At 42.0% G+C, this 22,477-nt stretch overlaps 1 protein-coding gene across 2 annotated transcripts in view; it reads right to left on the reverse strand.

The window, feature by feature from the left end:
* slc35f3b (solute carrier family 35 member F3b) overlaps positions 1 to 22,477 on the reverse strand; it is a 49,212-nt gene that overhangs the window by 4,138 nt on the left and 22,597 nt on the right. Inside the window, exons 1-4 of one of the 2 annotated variants that reach the window (XM_086122381.1) lie at positions 18,422 to 18,682; positions 6,637 to 6,982; positions 3,755 to 3,974; positions 121 to 246 (exon numbers count right to left, since the gene is read on the reverse strand). In XM_086122381.1, coding sequence (XP_085978507.1) covers positions 121 to 246; positions 3,755 to 3,974; positions 6,637 to 6,982; positions 18,422 to 18,497 — 768 coding nt within the window. In that variant the 5' untranslated portion in view covers positions 18,498 to 18,682. Of the gene's footprint in view, positions 1 to 120; positions 247 to 3,754; positions 3,975 to 6,636; positions 6,983 to 18,421; positions 18,683 to 22,477 lie in introns of those variants that run through there. The other variant, XM_086122380.1, reaches the window with a different exon arrangement.

A 22,477-nucleotide genomic window follows, 5' to 3' on the forward strand; every position in this document is an offset into this window, starting at 1 on the left:
TAGCCTGGTTTTTATGACAACAAAAAAAAAGACGATAACTGACACATTTCTTACATTGGAATTCATTGAATTGTCCAGGTGTACCTAATGAAATGGCCATTCAGTGCATTGCAATCCTACCTTGTATAGTGCAGACATGGATGCTGAAGTAACAACTAGAGTGATGCCAATGACCGAGTGACTGTGAAAGCCATCGGCGTAGGTCATCATGACGATGCCTGCAATGGCCAAGATGGCCGCCACTATCTGTAGACAGAGGAAGACTATTAACAACATGGTGTTCACAGCACGGTGACTTTTTGACCGCCGCTGCAGATGGCCTCCTCTTTGTTGTGCTCTAATTGATGCATGTCAGCAGATGAAGCTCCTGCGGTCTTCTAAGTCGTTGATTTTCTGGCATTGATTTCCAGTGCAAGCCATCACGCCAAAAGCAGCAAGCACACCATCCTCAAAAAAAAAAAAAACCTTGACGTAGCATACCATAAATTCAAGATCGCATGTTTGCACAGGCCTCATTGGTATAAAGATAGCAAGCAGGCATGGGTCCAGTTTAGTAGATTACTTGTGCATTAAGGAGGTGTCAGGAAGTTAAATGTGCGATGTGTTTGTACTGACGCCAAAGCCCTCCTAACATCCCTCCCAGGCATGACACCCTTGAGAAAATGGTTCTCTCAACACCGCAGGCCACCTGTCAGTCAAGATGGAGGGTTGTTGCTAACTCAAGCTCAACAACCTCAAACTTCAATACAGTACTCTATTTTGTTTTGTCGACATGTCAGCAGAGCATTCTGCGGGAATCAAAGTGCGATAGAGTCACGACACCATCTAAGCCTGCCAGCGCAGGTCAACTAATTCATATTTATTTAAATTAACCGTATATATGGCCCACATTATGGAACCTTTGAGAGTCTTTAGAATTTTTAACAGATTCACTTTCACCAAAACTACAGTACCTCAAACCCACAATGTGTGAAGAACTTGGGTGTCATTTTTGACTCTGAGCTTAGTTTTATTCCATATATTAAAAATAGAACCAAGATTGGGTTATCATCTCAAGAATATAGCCAAAGTTCGCCCATTCGTCTCTCAGGCCAACACAAAAGTGCTGATGCATGTTTCTATTGGTCTTCATAAAAAGAGTATTTCAAGGTTACAAGTACTCCAGAACTCAGTCACATGAGTCCTGACAGGGATCAGAGGGCGGGAACACATTACACCAGCTTTAAAATTGCTGCATTGGCTCCCCGTCTGTTTTAGTATTGATTCTAAGGTGCTTTTATTAGTTTTTAAATGTCTTAACGGTCTTGGGCCATCTTATTTATCCAATCTACCGGTAATTTTATCAGATCAACCATTGTGGTCTTTTAATTATTCCTAGGGTCAGAACCAAAACACATGGTGAGGCTGCATTCAGCCATTTTGGTCACCATGGAATCGTCTACCGGAGGACATCAGTTCCGTAGTGACTGTTGATGTTTTAAAAAAGAGACTTAAGGCACATCTTTTTAGCTTGGCTTTAGAATTACTTATGTATTTGTTTTAATTCAAGCATTTTATTAATTAATATATTTATTTTATAGCGCCTGTGTTTCCTCGCGGGGGGCCTCCATGCTTGGAGATGTGGTGGCTGTCATTCTTGTCAGTGTGGATTAGCTCCCCTTGGGTGCTATTTTCTTCATATGGTTTCTGTGTGCCTTGCCAAGTCATTCTTAATATAGTTCATCAGAGTATGTGTGCATGTTGTTTGTGTGTGTGTGTGTGTGTGTGTGCTGAACCTGGTCTTAACTGTTTGCATTGAATCATTCATGTGCAATTTAATGACAGATTCCACATCATACAACACAATGCAGAATTTTAATCAACTGTCTGTTTTAGACTGCTGAAGAGAATTGCAGCTTCATTTCATTTATCCATCCATTCATCCATCCGTTTTCTAATCTGCTTATCCCTTACGAGGGTCGCGTGCGTGCTGTAGCCTATCCCAGTTGTCTTCGGCCAGTAGGCGGGGTACACCTGAACTGGTTGCCAGCCTACTGCAGGGCGCACATAGACAAACGATTCACGTTCACACTCACACCTACGAACAATCTAGGGTGTTCCATAAACCTGCCAGGCAAGTTTTTGGTATGTGGGAGGAAACCGGAGTACCCGGAGAAAACCTACGCAGGCAAGGGGAGAATATGCAAATTCCACACAGGAAGGCCAGAGCCGGAATTGAACCCTGCATCTATGCACTGTGAGATGGACATGGTAACCAGTCGACCACCGGGCCGCCCCTCATTTCCTTTATTGCAACTAGATTAGAATGTTAGAAAATACACATGCCAGTAATGAGGACAACTTTCCTAATTTCTTTTAAAAAAACACACACACAACATTAATTGTATATAGCAACAATGCGTGTTGAATTTACCATCTACCATTGTGTCAATGTGATAAACTCCCAGAGATTGCAATTCACAGTACAGCACGAGTGTGCCAAAAGGATGGACCCATCTGCCTTTGCACACAACATCGCAGAGGGATGATGTAGCGTCTCTCTGCTCGTGCACGTCTCTGCTTGTGCACGCTCATGACAAACTGGTCCAGCGTCCCCTGCATTGCTGCAGACAGCCAAACTCTGCAATGTGCTTCCTCAAAGACAGACAGAAAGACGTATAGAGAAGGTGCTGGTGGGAGTAGGAGAGAGGTAGGATTATATCTGGCTTTCCTTCTTACAGAGCGCCTTTCATCGCATATAATGGGAAGACGGAGAGATGCTTGAGTGGGTGTGTGAAGGGAACTGAAAAAGGAGGAGAGGGATCCATTCTGCGGAGGACGTTTGCACGAAGGAAATGTGTTCCCTCACTGAGCTAAATCCTTCCACTGCTTCCTCCATACCACACAGAACAACTTTCCCATTTCCCTGCTGTGAGTGTGTTACCTGTTGACTTGGCTTATTTTGAATCACTTAACAGAGTGATGTGAGATACAGACAGACCTGCACAGGTTGAGCCAAATTAAGACCAAAATTGTGAAATGTTCATTTCCGCAGTCAGCAGCACAGACTCTGATAACAAGGTGGCAGTAGCTTTAAATTTAAAAAAAAAATCTGATATTTGTTTCTAAACACTTGACACTTTTTTAAAGATATAGTAATTCACAAAACTGGCAAAGACTGAAAGGTCTAGAGTAGTGAGAATTTTTTAGAGCGCCTCATTGTCCGCACTGACACAGAAAACATGCGGCGAAGTGAGGTAGAAACAAATCTAAAAAAATCCAACATGACAGTTCGTGGCACTTGATGATCTAGTTGGATATATTTTTGTGGCTCAAACATGTTATGTGGAGGCATAAGATATGCTCCACCCATTTTTCCGGTTCATAGGAGTGGTATTCGATTGACACTTGACAGGAGAGTGACGCGTGGCTTCGGCGCATTGAGCGGCCACACCCACAACAACTTGAAAGAGTCAAAATGAGGACTGTGACATTTTCGTCTAATGATACAGGACGTTAGGATTTTTTTTTTAATTCGAAGGTCTTTTTTTACTTATTGCTGCTGTTGTTCTTATTATTACTATTGCTTTATTTTTTTTAAGTTCAGTCTTTATGTAAGGCACTTTTAGTTTAGCCGTGGTTGCATTGAGTTTCAATTGACTTATTTTGCTGATTGGCTGGGAGAATGCTTACGCACACAAAACTAACCATACATATGGTGTCATCCTCCTGCTGCTTGTTCTATAAAAACTCAAGATGTGAACCATGAACTCACCCTGATGCCCATGAAGCGGTCTCGCAGGACAATCCAGGAGAGCAGGAAAACAAAGGCCTTGTTACAACAAAAGAGCGCCGACACGTCTGTTGTGTTGATCTTCCTGAGGGCCTGCAGGTACAAGTAGTTGGTGAGGATCCACAGGAGGCCGAAGGGGGCCACCTTGGTGAAGAACACCTTGGGGGTCAGCCCGTCGTCCCCAAAAAAGCGACAACACTCCCTACGCAGGCACAAGACAGGGTGATCGAATCGAATTCATTAGACACAAGAGGGAAGTGTTTTGAAAACAAAGTACAGTATTAGATATTATTAGGATGTTGTGCACTGTACACTGTGTCCAACACTCAGACTCAGACTGTGCTCAACCACAAACTGTTGCGGTTTTGGAGCGCCTCTGCAAGATGGTCAAGAACTTGGAGAAACTGGAATCCGTGCTCAAATATTGACTGAAATCACGGATTTGGCTGATCGACGCCACTAAAGAGACATAAGCCACGGACTCAAGGCTGTCTTAAATTCTTGGGCAGCCTGCTACCAAAACAACATCTGCTATCTCGACCTTCCCCTGATGAAAGTATGCACGGAAGCTAGTCCCCCACCATCACCCCCTCCCTCATACATTCCCTTGTTTCACCGTCTTCATTGTTTATGTCTTGTGACCTGTTGTAACTGTCATATGCTTGTGCAGGAGTTTTTTTCTCCCCCTCTCCCTCCCTTGTGGTTTCTTTCTGACTTTCGGGTTGAGTGAACGCTGGCGCGTTTTGGGTGCCGCTGCTCAACCCGTATTGTTTTGTGTTTTTTGTTATTGTAAAGTGTCCTTGGGTGTCTTGAAAGGCGCTTATAAATAAAATGTATTATTATTATTATTATTATTATAATTAGAGCGGGAATTGTCTTATTTTGGCTGTGAAAGACAACAGATTTAGAAAAAAAAATCATAATAAAGCACACAAAAAGATTGCATTTTGCCACCCAAAATTTCGCATTTAGCCTCACTAATTTGCATACAAACTAGAAGATTAAAAAAAACAGGATACAATATTGTCTTCATAATCTTTGAAAATTAGAACATTTGCGTACTTTTTACTTGAACCCCCCCCCCCCAATTATTTGTTTATAATGCATCTTAAGCTAAAAAGAATAATTTCCATTATTTCCATTTAGAGAAAACGGAGCCGATCTTTTCCGCTACTCAATATCATAGTTAGTGTTTAGTGTTTAATACATTCTGCCGCAGCCCAGCGGAGGTAGATAATTGGCAAGCTGCGGAAAATGCTGACTATCTCTTCTGACTGAGCGGGGAGGCCTTTGAGGTTTCCTGGCTCTGATTGTTGAACAACACATTTGGGTAACGCTCCTGCAAAGGAGTGGTGGCGTACAGCCAATAAAACAATGTCCTTGAAGGAAGGGCACATGATGTTTTAAAGAACTTCTGTTGTGGCACCACAGGCTCTGATGAGCTTGAGTTTAGCTGATGTGCGTGTGTGTGTGTGTGTGTGTGTCCATATCCGTCTTGTCTGACCGTGGGAGGTAGCGAGGAAGGAAGGAAGACGTGAAGGTGTGAAGTGAAACATCCGTTCAGAGAAGGAGTTGTCGATCACTTCTGCCCCATGCTGGTGGCATGTTTTTGAAGAGTGACAAACAGTTTTTGACCATACATCGGTGACAAACAGTTCTGAGGGATGAGTGCTGTTCCCTTTGTGTCCGAAGAGAAATATCACGCAAGTAGTAATTCGAGAATGTACTGTATGTTCTCCCCATGTTCGGGTTTTTTCTGAGGACACCTTGCACATTTCAAAAACATGCATTATCGCTGACTGTGAATTGCTCATAGGTGTGAATGTGAGTGTGCGTTGTTTAGTCCGAATGTGCAGTTGGCTGGCAACCATTCCAGGGTGTACCCCTCCATTCACTCAAAAACAACTTGTATAGGCTCCAGCTCACTAAGAACCCAAAGCCCGAGAGAAAATTGGATGGATGGATTGTCATATGTGATTCTATTTATTTTCAATATTTCTCCTCTAGTTCAGGGGCACAGGAATGATTTGAGAATGTTTACTCACCCACAATAATGTGTTTATAAGTTTTACAGACAGATGACATTGAAATGATCCTTGTTCATTCTCTGCAAAAACGACATCTTCTTCCTCTTTTCTTTGCGGCTTCACTCTATGGAGGGGTTGCCGCATCACATCAACTTCTTCCATCTCTCCCTGCCATCTGCATTTTCCACTCCCTCACCGCATCCATAAAAACTCATTGGTCTTCTTTGCCTCCTACCTGGCGGCTCCATTTCCAGCATCCTTCTACCCACTTTCCCTCACCTGCGCATGAACCAGACCATATCAATCGGACGTTTCGAGCTTTGTCTCCAAACGCTCTGCTCTGTGCTGTCGTCCTGATGAGCTCATTGGTGAGCCTGTCTATCCGTGTCACTCCCATGAGGCAACGTCAACTCCACCACCTCCAACTCTGTCTCTAGTGATTGCTCCGGTTTCCAACCCATACAGCATGGCGCGTCTAAAATTCAATAAAATATTCATTTAACCTTAACTGGTCAATCTTTTTACTCTCTTCTTTGCCTCGCTTTCACACGTCTCACTCTGAACAGTTAATCCCAGGTACTTGAAGTCATGCTGCGCCTTTGCAACCTCTATTTCTTGGAACCTTTCCATTCCACTGGCCTCCCTTTCATTCACAGACGCATGACTAACCTTCATTTCTTCTCCCCCCAGTGCAAAAATACCCAAAAAAATGCTGCACTGTCCGATGCGTGCCAGTCCAGTAGTCTTAAAAACCAAAAAGAAGCGCTACATGAACGCACAACAACCACGGGGTGGCACAGGGAGGGAGCAGATGCCTTGTGTGTTTTGTGCTTTCACCTTAATCTCTGTCTGGCCGTTTGCCTTTCCGGACTCTTGCACAGGTGGCCGACGTAGTAGAGCGGGAAAAAGAGGCAGTTCCAGGTGGTGGCGAACCAAGTGAGGGTGAAAGGGGCGTCAAAGTGCTTGAAGGTCACCTTGGCCAGTTGGGTGGAGCCTGCCCATGACGAGCAGACGCACATCACCATGGCGACCCCCCACAGGGCCTTCCGCGCCTGCACCGCCGTGATCCGGATGCAGCAGTGCAGCTTCCGCCTGGTGGAGCTCGATTCCGGACCGGCCGCGCCCACCGCCGGCTGCACATCTGGGCCGCTGTGCGCCACGTGCTCCCTGGGTCGCTCTTCCTCTGAAAGTTGCATTGACATAACACTAATAAAGAGTTTTTTCCATTTACAATCTGTATAGCGCAAAAGTGCTAACTAAGCTCTATAGATAATATGGGCTCACTATTTTGCAATCAAAGGGGTAATTGCTGCTTTTTTTTTCTTCCATTTTTACACTTTCTAGAGCATTAACAAACAAGTTTACCCATTGACAAACCCTTCAGAGGAGTATCTGTATTGTATAGCAACTTTTTATCTCACCAAGGTCGTTTTAAACTACTCCAGAAACCCGACGTGGGGATATCATTGTTTCGCAATTTCATAACGATCTGTGTATGAAATTGGTTCACAATCAATTCATAAATCATTTTTATGGTACCCTTACTTGTTTAACAATTTATGGACCATTGCAAAACAAACCCATTGGTATCCCATTCCAAAATCCTTGAAGATAAATTTGGACAGAATTGCATCTTTATTAAGCATAAGCTCATCCCTTCGTATAGGGGAACTTTTATCGTATAATAGAACTTGGTTTTACTGAGTGAACTATAATTTAGCATATTGCATATTTGAATAATACATCTCCACTTTAATAAACAGGAGCAGCTGCCATCCACCTCTTGTTCGGGGCTCAGTGACTGTAGTTCAAGATCTCCTGCCCTATGCTGGATAAAAATAGCTGCTGTCACACTTTAAGTGGCCTTGGTAATCAATCAGACGTCTGAAATAAAACGGAACTGATCGACTCTGACAGGCAGTAGCCAAAGAGAGGGCAAGAGAGAGCAACTGTGATATACTAATTGTACAATCCTAATGTGATGTGTGTGTGGGTGGGTGTAAAGAGAACTACTTAGCACTTTTTATCAGGACCGATATTTACAGAGAAGTTAACACTACATTTAGATCCCCATAACAAGAAAAGTGATCAGTGATCACTTGAAAAGTTTTCAAGTGATTCTCTGTTTATACGAAAGGACGTTTACCGTAGTCTGTTGAGTCAGTACTTAAGTTAGAAAATGATCAAAGCAACCTCAATTGTGGTCCTCATAAATCGGCATAGCATTTAATTTTTTCATTGAGGTTTCTTCTGTCAGTGCTATTTAGGTCAGAATTAATCTTACAACTTTCAGGTCATATTCTTTTGCATCTAACATAAAACCCTTTTGATTTTTCATCATGTCCTTCAAGGTAGACAAGGTTACTGTGGCATAATATCAAGGGGGTCTATCGCCCTTCTCCATTTTCAGTTCACCTAAATATTTTACAAGCAAGAACCAATCAGTACTTTTGTCCAACGCTCATAGAAGAAAATGATTTCTTTGGAGTGACGCACAAGTTGACAGCTCAGTGTTGCTTTTATCCAACTGTCAGGCGTAATTCTTATTCATTAACCATCCATGATATCTTGAAGGTTATAAGAACCAAGATGACTATAGGAGCAACGCCCATTCGGAAAAGGAACAGCTCATGATCCAAAGCACACCACATCATGTGCAAAACATGGTGGAAGCAGCATGATGGCATCAAAATGAACCCTAACATACTGTATGTGTTTTTCTCAGCAAAAACTATTGATTTTGACGGAAATGAAGTGTCTCTTAATTTAAAAAAAAAAAAGAGAGACACTCATCCTATTAGTATTAGAATCAAATTAGCTGAAATCAAATTCCCACAGTGCTCAACTATTTCCATTGACTTTATGGGAGCCGTCCTATAACAACAATCAATTTTAATGCATTGGAAATAATCAAGATGGTCGAGGCCACCCGTGAAATCAGATAATCGGAATTTGATCAGTCCACCTGGGATGATCCGTATTGAATGTAACCAAAAAAGGCAGTCTCTTCGTCTCTTCGCGTACTACAACTACATGCAAATCCCTTAGATCTTGCTTTAGAAAAACAGAGCCTTAAAAAGCAACGCAACTTTGTGGATAATAAATAATAAACCATAAAATCTCCTGCAGCGCCTCTGCTGCAAGTTAAAAATGAAGGCTTCCCCTGGTGGGGTTTCCGGAGGTAATGATGTGCCTTGTGAGCAGTAAACTGCACTCAACACAGCTGACTGGAATACAAAGCAAACTTTAAAAAAAAAAAAAAAAAACGCCTCAGTGAGATACTTATTGAAAATCACAACATACACCAATTTTAAAGATTCATTTCAGCACGTAAGGGCTTTCAAAACATTAATAGGGAGGAAAGCAGCACAAATACTGTAAATCAAATCGGCGTTGTTTCATCATACACGCGGAGATACAGTAGGTGTCATCATCTCATACGAGAACCGTGTTGCGAATGAGAGACATCATTCATCGGTCGGTGAAAGGCTTCGTTCTTGGTGGTCGGCCTACGTGTGACCTTGGCGCTCTCATCACATCGCAGATTAATTTGCTATCGCCTTCCATGCTAATGCTCCCGGCTTCCCCGGGCCTCGCCGTGCTGAATGAATGCGCACAAGGGTGACTCTCTGTTTATCCGTGGCGCAAAAGAACGCAAGTGATGCAATGGAATGAAATTCTATTGTACTTTTTGGGTGGGAGACAATGCTGAACAATAATCCCCCGGGCTGCATTCGGCAGCAATGAAAGCTGATTCGAGGAGAATTAAATTTCCCTATTCTGAGCTCCGAGAGCGCTTTGTCTCACTCGGAAGGTCATGTCTTGTTTATCCAGGCGACTTTTTGTCCTTCCCGGGCTTCCAGGGGGCGCATCTTGTGGACCCGCACGCTGCGGTTTAATCCTTTCGATCCACAAAGCATGCGCTCCTCACGTTCATTCGAATATCGTGACTTTGTTTGTACAATTCAACAGCTCATGAAAGCGGCTGCGATTAATTGCCGTGGCATGAGTGTACACTCATGTGTCGGTCCACAGATGCAACGACTCAATTATTTAAGGAGGGCACACTTCTTTTACACGTGGCCTGACAGTGACTAACATTGCTCAAACAACCTCGAGCAGCAGGAATGAACCATTAATGCGTGTGTGTGTGCGTATGTGAGAGAGACAGAGAGCTAATGACATTAGGAGCCATTACCTCCATGACAGAGTGTCTACACCTTTAGCTGCACTAAGATGAACTCCAAGTGGTTCATCTTATCACATTTGTGGCCAAGGTTGTGGTCAAGGTCAACTGAAATAGCGCAGTGGTGGAAAATGTCTCTATTATTTAAAAAAAGAAAAAAAAAGGGAGCAAATGTATGAATCAAAAATATATATATCTTCAAGGTTTGGTTAAATAATTGAATATGGAGTCAACGTTTGACTTCAGTGTCATTCATCTAAACAAGAGCGCTATTTACTTTGAACGCTTCAATCAATAATCTAACACAGGAAGGTCACGCTAAATATCACAAGTTACTTCTCTGACAGTTGTCAGATGATCTACTGATCAAACTTTTAAGCATCGATGTCTCACATTGATAGAAGAACCCAATTCGCTTTTAATTATAAACAACCTTTGAGCTTATGTCTGTCTACCAGTCGCAATTGTTCCCACCTAAGATCCACATTTTAAAACTGCCGTGATGAACGAACCCTATTCGTTTTAAATTACAGTACATTCAATAGAAGATGAGCGGAGTTAAAAAATATATATATAAGTGACTTACAAGGATGAGCAATCTAAGAGAAGTGAAGTAGCAAGGGTCATTTGCATCGTTCCTTCCCAGCACCCCCCAATTTTCACCCAATCATTTTCTCCATGGCAAGGAAAGAAATAATAGTCTCCTCTAATTCACACCAAACAACAGCGATGTTCCTCAATTAAAAATGTTGTAAACTCTAATGTTCAACAATGAGGGCACAAAGTGATGCAACGGCATGAAATTTAAGCATGCAAGCCTCTTGGTTGTGCACTCTAATGTTGTTCAGTTACCTTGAATATCATGTAAACTTTGCAATGTCATTTTATTTCTCTAAATAGGTGAAATTTCATGATTTTATAGAAAAAAAAATGTAACTCTGTTTGGCAGGCTGATAAATTGATAACAAACTATAAGTAATGCTGCTCTTATACTGTAACGATCCACAATGTTTGAAGAGCTATTTTCCAAAAAGCCATAAATCCAATTACTAACCTTCATTTTATTATTTAATACAATTGCTTAGATTAGTCTGAAAGTGAAAGAATAAAATACAAATAGAATTTAAAAAAAAAAAAAAAGAAAGAGAGACTAGATTTTGTACAGTGCCGGTAAAGTCTGTCCTTCAGTTTTCATCTCGATACACTTTGACCTTTGTAGCCCAGCGGACCCGTTTGTGTTTATTGTGCCCTCTGAAGTGTAACACAAGTTGTTAACAGGCCTCTGGGAAAGAGACGGAAACATGAGGAGAGCGTTTGGCATCTTTTAGATGAGCCCTGAATCCACTTTGACACCTGCACGGATTCACCCTGTCACCCTGACATCACGGATGCATGAAGGCCAGTAACAGTCCAAGTTTTTCTGAACAGACAAATGAACATATTTGATCCTGCATCTGGACCTTCTATAGAAATACAGTATTAATATATATAATACTATTAGACTATGGTTTGTCTGTATCTCATATTGTAGCACACTAATATTTACTGACAGTAACTATCCCACTCCAATGAAGCAGCCTGATTAGCATCCACTGTACTGTAGATTTATCTGCATTAACTAACATATTTGCCCCCCCCCACCCCCATTTCACTTCATGCTCCCCTGCTTCTAATTCCCAGGCATTTCCCTGTCCCACCCTGCAGTGTCTGCAGTGCTGCAGATCTCTCCTGCTGATAGCTGCAAGTCCAACAACGGTGCCAACAGAGCCCGACCCGACCGTTTCCACTTTGAATTCCTCTTTCCCTCCGGCACCCGCCTCCCTCTTTATTCTAGCTTTCTGCTCTCCCCCCACCCCCCAAAAAAACAAACGGGTACGATTGCAAGGGAGATAAGTGAAGTTTCAGTGGAGTTTTACAGAACTACTACTGAGTATGTGACGGGTGGGACTCTTGTGATGCCGTCTCAGTTTGTTCAGAGTAGGAACCAGTCAGAAGTAATTTGGTCCTACCCTCTGGTTTGAAAAAAAAAATGAGGACATGTTGGGAAGATTCATTAGCTAGTTTGCCATGTGATTGGATTTTAATACAAGAGTTGTTTCAAAAATTCAACCTATACAAAAAAGCTGCCATAGAATTGCACTGCATTATACTGAGTCCTGTTACAAATTACAATGTCAATCACAACCGAGTCTTGTTATTTGTCCACAATGTTGTGGCCACTGATGGCTCGTAATACCGCGCAATTGTTTTGCGACCTTGGTTGATTACACAACATCGACTTTAATTTACGAATTGGGTTTAGTATTCACGTCACACTTTGTTTTTCCTGTCGAACATCATCATTTACCTCTTTGAACAGCTGAAAGATAAATGCCTATTAGAGTACACAAAAGGTTGAAGGCGCTAAATTACGACCTATAACACTTACAGTAAATAATAGATGATACGAAAGATGAATAAGTAAAAGCAGTCTTTGTAAATTGGGTCCAAGATGAAAAAGTCTCATGTCAAATGTCTTTGTTCATCATATATTTATTAACTCATTCACTCCCAAAGACGTTTTTAAACATCTTTTCAGACTTGGTCCAGAATTGGCTGGTACTGAATGAGTTAAGTGGTTTAAAAATAAACTGTTTTGAATATGAATACTTGTGTTTCTGTAAATCTTGCAAGGTCTTAGCTTTCTACTGTACTTGGTTATCAATTTTTTTTTGGGGGGGTGTTGTCGCTTTTTTTCCCAAAATAAAAAAAATGACCAGCCTCAACAAGGGGTGTTAAGAGAGGAATAAGATCAAAAGAGACATGAATATAAAGAATACACAGTGGGAGTTACGTAAAGTAAGCGGACTCACATCCTTCATTCATTTATTAACTGCTGCACTAGCTCCGAGTGCAAGCCGCAGGTTGACTCGCGCTAGCTGTCTTATATAAGTAAATGTAGAACGTTTTTGCATGTAACATGAACAGTCGTTCACTTCTTTGATTCAAGCATGACATTTTGCATTGTTAAAATGTTACAAAAGACTCGCCTTTAGAGTGAATACATATTTTAGGAGGTTGAAAGTTTGACCCTTGAATTTCATTATTTGCATTCGGAGAATGGTGGGGGTTGGAGGGGGGGGGGGGTGTTGTCAGGCAGACAGGCAACACGCTGAGAAACAGCGTGGGGTTATACTTAAACATATCAGAAAGGCGAGCCCTTTCTGATATGTTTGGGAAGCCTGTCTCACTCAAGGACACAAAAAAACAAATATTGCTCCAAATAGACGACATTGGAGGTAGGCTGGTATTTGAGGCCGACAGGACGAGGCCCCATGTCTTTTTATCACGGCGTTACTGATTTCTACCTCAACCTTGAACACTGATGTGCAGCGAGAGCCGTTCATTGCACTGACGTTAAAGTCACATTTACAAATTCATGAGTCAAACGGGGTGGCTGGAACATTACAGAATACTCTCCTCTCCCTTTTTGTGTTGGGGACGAATTTAAACCTCTATTATTTGCTGAAACACTTTCCCATTTGCTGTTTTTTTCCGGGCTTTCTTTAAACGCGCTCTAAAAGGTGCCGCGAGATTGAGCCAAAGCCCGGTCCAATTTAAAAAGTAGTGCTTTGGTGTCATCGTGTGGTCTCCTGCTGCTGAGGAAATATGTTAAAGTGAGACAGTCCAAAGTTCCAGGCTAAAATAAAAGTAGGGCCTTGGAGTAATCTTGTGGCTTCTATAGGCATTTCTAAACCCTGTTCTAAGATAAGATAAGAAAACCTTTATTAGTCTCGCAATGGAGAAATTCCCAATTCACAGCAGCAAAGTTATGAAAGGAAGAAGTAGAACAACAAAATATAGGAGCTGCTGGAAAGGCAGCCACTCTCGCAGCGCCATTTTGAAGTCAAAATAACAACAGATAAGGATTACTTTATTGCTGCGGCTAATATACCTGTAATGGACAACACTATACAGGAAGCCCACAAAATATTTGACACACATTTGATCCCCCGCACCCCCTCACAGTCCCCCTTCGACACACACAATGCTTGGTTTCTGACCATAGAAAGATTTCCCACCCATGATTTGAAGGATGTTGTTTCTGACCTCTTGTCACACGGAGACTCGCATTTTCCGAATCACTTTAATAGATGTGAAGCACAATTAAGAAAGCGCACTGTTTAAAAATATCCTTTTAAAAAAAAACATGTATGTCACATTTTAACTGTACATGCCGGGGGCTATGTTCAACGTGCCTTCCATAGCATCTTATGAAGAAAGGGATGATGAACAAGACAACTCTAAATACAAAAATATGTTCTTATCATTGACGTCTGTACCTGAGGAACCCCTGAAATTTTTTGCTACATGTCCGCAGCCCACAACCCACCAGTTGAGAATCACTGTTCGGGGAAACACCGCACATGGCCCTTTTTGTTTTTATGATACTTCTGGGGACAAATCTGAGAGCTTTTCTTTGATTAAGCGTCTCAAATTATAAGATGGGTACCAATTACGAAATGCTTTTACTTTGTTTTTTGTCCCTCCGATTTTGTGTCATTTTTGTAGTGCACCACCAGAACGGCTCCATCTGTCATGCTATTATAAATCTGAAGAGGAGAAACTGACTTCCAGCACTCTCACAAAAGCATTCACATCTCTGACTGTGAGTTTAGCATTTAGATTTTAGGCCTTTAGGGTAGGGTGTTTATTTCCCCCTTGTGTTCCAGATGGTATTTTGATACAATATTTTATGTCACACTTTGAGGATCGAGTTCCTACAAGGAGACTCGCAAGACGGATTTCTTCCCAGATGGACCACACTGTTTTCTCTGCCCACAAAGCTCAATGCAGTCTTTTCTTTTGCTGAACAAATGACCATCTTCTCCCCACTGTATAAAACATTTTTAAAAACTCTCCTCTTCTATCACTGATGTGATCCTCAAGTAAATTAATTATTGTCAGTAAAAAAAAAAGCAGGTGACTCACTGGAAATCAATTTCTCACCAACAAGTCAATATTATGCAACATGAGTTTTGAGATATCATGTGGTCAAGACAAATGTCCTGTGGGAAGATTTGATGTGGGGAATTAAGACCGCTTTCCTGAGGGACGCGTAATCTCAGTTTGGTTATGAAGCAGAAAATGGGTTTTCAAGACACTGCAGGGCCCGGAGTGAACTTCTACCGGCACAGGAGGAACGCCCCAATTCCCCAAAGACAAAATCACGATATCAATAGCTAAACTGTGTCTGCTTGAATTTGTCACAGAAGCAACGTCAAGATTCCAGTGAATATGGTGGAATCATACATGACTTTACCGTACCAGTATTGTTGACAGGATTAACCAGAATGAATTAAACTCTAAGTAAAAAAAACAGGAACAGAAGCATTTGACCACAACAATGCAAAAAAAAAAAAAAAACACACTTCCAGATCACAGTTGCATCATTGCAAATTTCTCCATTGTGGGACACATAAAAGTTTTCTTATCTTATCCTATCTAGTTTAGCAGGAAACAGTTTAGTGTCACTAAACACAAGCTGCATCAGGTGCGTAGCACCACTTATTGAATGTATATTGGTATATTTTCAAATGATACACATTTACAAGAAGAGAAATACTGTAGAAGCATTGTTGCAGTAGAGAAACAAAGGTTCCAAAGTCGTTGTTATGTAAGAAGCGGAATCTCTTGCTCCCGACTGCTTGCACTAAGTCGTATGCGGCATCAACTCCCTCACGAACACAATTTACAGTGCCCTGTCAAACACACATTGAACGCTCCTTCACTGTTTACCAAATTTGGACAACCGCTGCTGTTAATAATCTCACTTTGTCTCGTGTCAGTGTGTTTTGTCTTTGTGCGTGCACTCTAGCCTGTGGCCACAGTTCTGTCCAGCCCTTGCTTTGTTTTCGCAGTCATGCCTATTTTGAGCTTTCAGCCCTTAAACCTCAAGTAAATCTCCCCTTTGCTCTGAACCCTGCAACTGTGTCCTGTGTCCAAGCCTGGTACTGACACATATTGACAAAGAACCATTCACATTCACACCAATGGACCAAGTATTCAATGAACCGTGCATGTTTTTGGAATATGGGAGGAGCCTGAATATGCAAACCCCACACATGAAGGCCAGAGCTTTGAAGATGCACACCCTAAACCTCTGAACTGTGAGGCAGACTCAGTAACCATTTGTTCACTGTGCTGCAATTATGAGCCATACCGATGTCACTCTAGTGCAAGTGCAGCCATCTCACGAAAACACTTGAAACTAAATACAGCAGCCTGGGGAACCCAACGTCATTCGCTTAACAACAACCTATACAAATGTCTTGGGAATGAAGATATTACATATATATAACTGTATACAGTATATATATAACTGATATACAGTTATATCACGAGCGTCAGGCGGAAACCTCACATGTACAAAAAACATCACTTTAAAGGACCCCCCCCCCCACACACACACAAACAACCAAACACACAAGAAGCCATGTTTGTTAAGCCATTAATGTTACATAGAAGGGAAGAAAAAAAATTTAAACGCTTTATATTGGTCTATATTTAAAAAAAAATTTTAAATACATTCCCAAGTGGGTACTGACCAATGGTATTGTGAACGAAGCATGGGCGGTTCCGGCCTGACACCAACCAGAAATGTTATGCTAGGCTGGGTAATGAGAAAGCCTTTTGAATTTACATGAAAAAACAAAACAAATGTGGTTTATTTGATACTGACTTAACACCAGTGCTCATATTCTGACAGCTGGTCGATGCATGATTGATTCAATTTTTATTCTGATATATTTTCACAAAAGTGCGGACCGTGCAACAAAAGGAGCCTTGTCAAGTCAGCAAGCTTCCATACAAGTGAAAAAGCCTTTCGGGTTTCCTATAAGATTGAGAACAGGTACGGGCAACTGGCGGCCCACACTCTGAGTGGCTTCTTGATTCATTAAAAAATGTTTTGTGCCATCCTTGAATAGTGATTTTTATATCAACCCTTTGCACAGGAGGGGAAAATACCATATGTGGTTATTTTGTGGTTTGCTTCAAACCCTTTGCTGTTGGATTAGAACAGTAGGTCTTTCATAAAGGCATTGTAAAATGTACTATCAGAAATAAAATATATTAAGCGTATGTATTTTGCACATTAAAATTGTGCCTTTGTCAGGTGGCGCATGAGTAACGCTGTTGTGGGTTCCTGAACTAGGATGATGTTAAAAAAAAAAAAACTCAAATTTTAGTGAAAAGTAACATTTTATGCCCAACTAAAAACAGTGTCAAAAGTTCATCATGTTTATTCATCTTACCTTAATAGCAACTATAAACACACACAAATCACTGCCTTCATTTTTTAAATCTTCTTAGAGATGCAAATGAGTTTGAGATGAGACAAATTTGAATGTAATGTTCTGTCAGATCAGCCACCTATTCAACTGTGAATGCATTTTCATTGCAGCAGTCCCGCTATTGTTACAACATTGGGGCATTCCCTTTGACAAATACGCTGGACACATCACACCTTTTTACACCAGTAAACCCTGAGATAGGACGCCAGGTAGACAAGTGAACTGAAGCTTGGGGACATGTTAGATGTTACTGGTGATGCAGCACAACACGCCACAAGAGAGCTGTGTTGTTGCCTTTCCTAATATTAATGTTCAATCTGTGCTCCTGCAGGTACAACAAAGGTGGTGGAGAGAGACTTTACTCAGCTATGTACAATTCTGAAGGGTGCACATTTGTTTTCGTCCTGGCGACAGTGGCAGGATAGGGGTTGCAGACTGAGGAGGGAATCCCTGCTGCAATAACAACCTCGCATATGGAGCAGCCCGCTGAGCAGAGGTTTGTGTGGCTTATCGTGACAATGTGCACAATGGCATGAGATCATGCAGTTTTTATTCACACTACATAAGGTGTGACTGTTCGATTTTTTTAATCATACCTGAGTAGTGCCAAGGTGCCCTTGAGCAAAAGTCCTGAAACCACCAAACACCTTGCTGCATGCGAGGGGTCAATATGTGTCAAGTAGTATTTGGACTGGTTTCTCTGTTGTTGAAATACAATGGACAGTAATGCAATTCCCCCTCATTTGGAATTGCTGCAGTCGTGAATCAGTATTGTATGCATTGGTGTACAACTGCACTGCATCAGACGTTTCTATTATGTGAACTGAACAAACAACGATTACAATGTAAACAGGTTATTTTCACATTTCTGTAGTTTTTGATCTCAGTGTTTGGTGCAGTGGTGCTTAATTTTATGACCAACGAGTGACTGGACTTCAACTCGAACTTGTTCCAGCTGCATTTTAGATATTAAAAAGTTTTGCTCCCCACCCCCCTAAAAAAATAGCGCACCATTAGCTGTACCATACATGGTACTCGTCGTAGCAGTTCAGCGCAAATGTGAATTCGCTCCAAGTGGACATGCGCCCTGCCTAGTGCCTACCTTCCACTTTGGTGAGGGTGAGCACCGGACTGTTGCAAGCGGACAGCGGGGCGACCCTGGCCGAGTGTTTCTTCATGATGCCGAGCTCGGGTGGTATGAGCTCCGGAACCGCTTCGACTACATCCCTGAAGCCGATTTAGCCCCCAGACTCCGGACCTCTTGACGGGACACTTCACATTCCAGGACCCGGTGTCATTGCGCCTTCCATCCGTCTAACTTCCCCCCCACCTCGCCTGCTGTAGTGATCACTCCTTCCTCCTCCTAGTATAGGACCCCTCCACCCGTGCCCATTCCGCCTCCTCCTCCTCCGTGCCCTCCCTCCTCTAAATGACTGCGTTCGCCCGGTGCTGGTCTCTCCTCGCGTACACGGAACCGTTTGCTGCAATTCACCCACGTCATCCACGACACACACACACACACACGTGAAAACACTTCCCAAAGCTGGTGACTCCCCGAGAGCCCCCTGGAGATGACTGTTCTAGTATGCTACAAATCTCCACGATGCATTTTTTTTCTCGTGGTTTTGTGCACAAAACCACAAGAAAAAACATGCAAACGTACTGTCTGTATCAAAACAAAAAGATCACACAGGGTTCGTACCTTTTATTCAATGTAATATATACATACGTAGGTTATTAATTATCTTTAATTTGACATTTCAGATGGAGACAGCTCAGGCAATGCGATGTTAATTGTTTAAATGTCATGTCCAAGTTCACCTTTCAAAAAGCTCTTACAGTAGAATTAACCTGAACACGCACCCGCTTGCGCAATCTAAATTAAAGAGAGCCTGATGTCAGCGTAGAATTTTCTCAAGTCACTATGGGACGATAGAAGCTTGTCACATGCTGTCTCCAATCTTAAACCTCGAATATGAAAACAATGGTCCCATTACCCCACACCTGTTTGACTTAAAATTCCTCGCAGTACGACTTAATGTCTCTATATTCCATTTGGTACAACTGCACAGCAAGAGTGATTTAAGATTCTGCCATTACAAATGTTATGAAGGTCAGTTTTGACTTACAAAGGTATTTGTTTTGCAGCGGTATTGTGATCGTTGGGTTGCACTAGTGCGAGTCGTACTGCATCAGAATTTTTGATAGCACATCTGCCTCGCAATCTGAGTGGTTCTGGGTTCCAAATGGATGGATGGTATTGGATCATATCAGACTACGCAGGGACTTTCTGATGATGATGCTGATGTACAGCGAGTGTGTGTTTTAGAAAGACTCATGAGTCATGAATGCGACATTGCAATAACTATGAAAATAGAGCCTCATATATTCTGGACATATTTAAATTCATCGAGTTCAAGGCTCTGCTGTAACAAATGTTTTCAGGCCTCGAAGTGCAGTGAGACGTTACCCATGGACTGGCGGTGAAAGTATTCCATATCGACGGTGTCACGCTGACAGAAAGGAGGCAGTTGGTTAAATGACGCTCAGTTGCACGTCCCTCCGATTATGTCATCCAACATTTTACTTTTCCCGCTGATGCGTCGTTTAAACCATACAGATAAATACATCACGGTCACTGCTAGACTGGACCGCTTAGTATTGATCGGCGATCCTTCCTCGTGAGTCAACTTTCATCACAAAAAGTCGATAGGACCTCAGCAAGTGTAAACATAAGAGACGACGGTTGCTCACTCTGTCGCTTTCACTTTTCTGAGAAGACTTACAAGATTTTCGAGGGTGAACACCTCAAGTTCTACCAAACCAAATTCAACCAACTGTGACTTAATGAATGCTCCGCCCAGTCATCATACTCAAGCATAAGCCGGTGACCCCTCCCAAATAATTGCCCTTAAATGTTTCTCTAAGACTCTGAGGGAACGAAGGGATCTATCTTAACCCATGATTGATTAACTCATTCACTCCCAAAGACGTTATTAAACGTCTTTTTAGATTTGGTCCAGAATTGGCCGGTACTGAATGAGTTAATGAATTGATTAAGACGTATGTCTCAATATCTTTGTTCACAAAATTTGTGTGCGTGTCGAAAGTGACTCTGCACTGGTGTGTGAAAGCCGCTGCGTGTGAGCACGCCTGAAGGAAGCACCACTGAATAATTCACCGCGTAGATCTCACTACACTCGAGCACCAATCCCCTAACCCTGTCTAACTAGGACAGGGAGCTCAAAAAAGACTCTCTGTCCAGGCCAACGTTGACGTCCCTCACCAGCCACTACATCCCTCACTTCCACCTCGATCCTCTAGCGGTGGACACATAGACGCACGAATGCACCGCGAACTGCCACATTTAGTGGCCAGTGGGACATTTGCTGCTTTGCAGTTAAAATCCTATTGTTGTATGGTCACATGAGACATCCCATGAGTCTATACGACTACCACGGCGGGAAGAAGGGAGCCATCTGTGTTTGGGAGAGACTGTTGTCAGCTTCCTCCATTAGCAGAGGAGTAAGGTGCAAGAAAGGGATGGATGAGATTGTTCAAGGATCTCAGGCAGTGACTCATAGACTTTTATGTGTGAGCATGGAGGAGGATCAAACTGTTCTGGGACGCCACACACACACACACACACACACACACACACACACACACACACACACAAAAACACACACACACACACAAAAGTGTGTGAATAGAGGTTAGTGTGTAGTCAAGCAAGGGCAAAAAGAAGTCTTTGAGGATCCTTCACTAGCACGTTACATCACTCAATCATGTGTTTGAATCAATCAAACAAACCTAATTAAACAAAAACACACTTGTGACTTTCATAAAACCCTGCAAAGATCCAAAAAAAGGTGATTCACTTTCATATGAACTGAAAATCTGTCAATTTAGATAAGAAGCCTGTCATTGATCAACTGCGCTTAGAAAAAGTAATCCATGCCTGCATTACATCTCTCTTGGATTACTGTAATGTACTTTATTTTGGAGTCAGGCAGTCCTCCCTCAAATGTCTCCAGTTGGTCCGAACTGCTGCTGCTCGCCTTCTAACTGGAGCTCATTTACATCACCCCAATTCTGGCCTCCATTCACTGGCATTTTAGAGTTGATTCTAAGATTATTTTATCAGTCTTTAATCTTTAAATTGACTCACCCCTCGCCGCCATTATTGAGCCTTTTCCGTTTCCGGTCTCACCCTTGGAATAACCTTCCGCACATTTGGCAAGCCCTCTCTCTATCCAGCTTTAAAACTCAGCTTTAAAACCACATTTTTATTCTTTGACTTTCGACCCGGCATGAGACTGCATTTTTTTAGCGTTTTTATTGTGTTTACTATTTTTATGTTATTCATTTGTCGTTTTAACTGTCTTTGTTTTAATGTCTGATTTTTATTTTATGGACAGCACTTTATATGCAGCTGTGGTTGTTTTTAAAGTGCTCTATAAACAAAGTTGACCTAAGATGCGATAATACTTTCACACGATGGAATGATTTAGACGTACAGTAGTATGTGTCATTTTACGACGCACAATTGTGGAGTAAACCCAAATTGAAGTAATTGTGTTGCCAGCCAGACCAGAGAGCGAGCGAGCTTGAGGATCAGGGTTTGAATCTTGTCTTCTGTGAGTTCTGGATAAAAGACAAAAAGGGATAAATCCCACATATTCTCTTATCTCACCGATGCAGCAGTTTTTCCAGAAGTGTACACTATGATACAGCCTTACTTAATATTTGTAATTGGTCTTCTTGTGTCAGTATTGATCACATGAATTTGTACACACCCTCACATACAGTACAGTACTGTTCAAAATTTGACCACGGGCTTTGTTGTTTAAATTACATTTTTTCACATACGTTATTTTGAAATAATAACCCCCCCCCAAAAAAAAAAGAAATAACAGACACGTTCAGAAGCGTTACACAGGATTAAAGTGAAGGATTATTGAACAAACTCGAGATTGCTACTCAGCGAAATTGCTCTCCAATAACAAACACACAAAACCTGCTTGGTGAAGGTGACCAGCTTATAAATTCAAACAAAATTATGGAAAGATTTTGTGTGTGTGTGTGTGTGTGTATATGTGTGTGGGTGTGTGTGTACGCCTTGAAAATAAGCTATTATGATGTGTTTGCACAGTCA

This window comes from Hippocampus guttulatus, chromosome 10 (genome assembly GCF_054856545.1).
Source record: "Hippocampus guttulatus isolate MCC_2025c chromosome 10, RoL_Hgut_1.0, whole genome shotgun sequence".
Lineage (NCBI taxonomy): Eukaryota > Metazoa > Chordata > Actinopteri > Syngnathiformes > Syngnathidae > Hippocampus > Hippocampus guttulatus.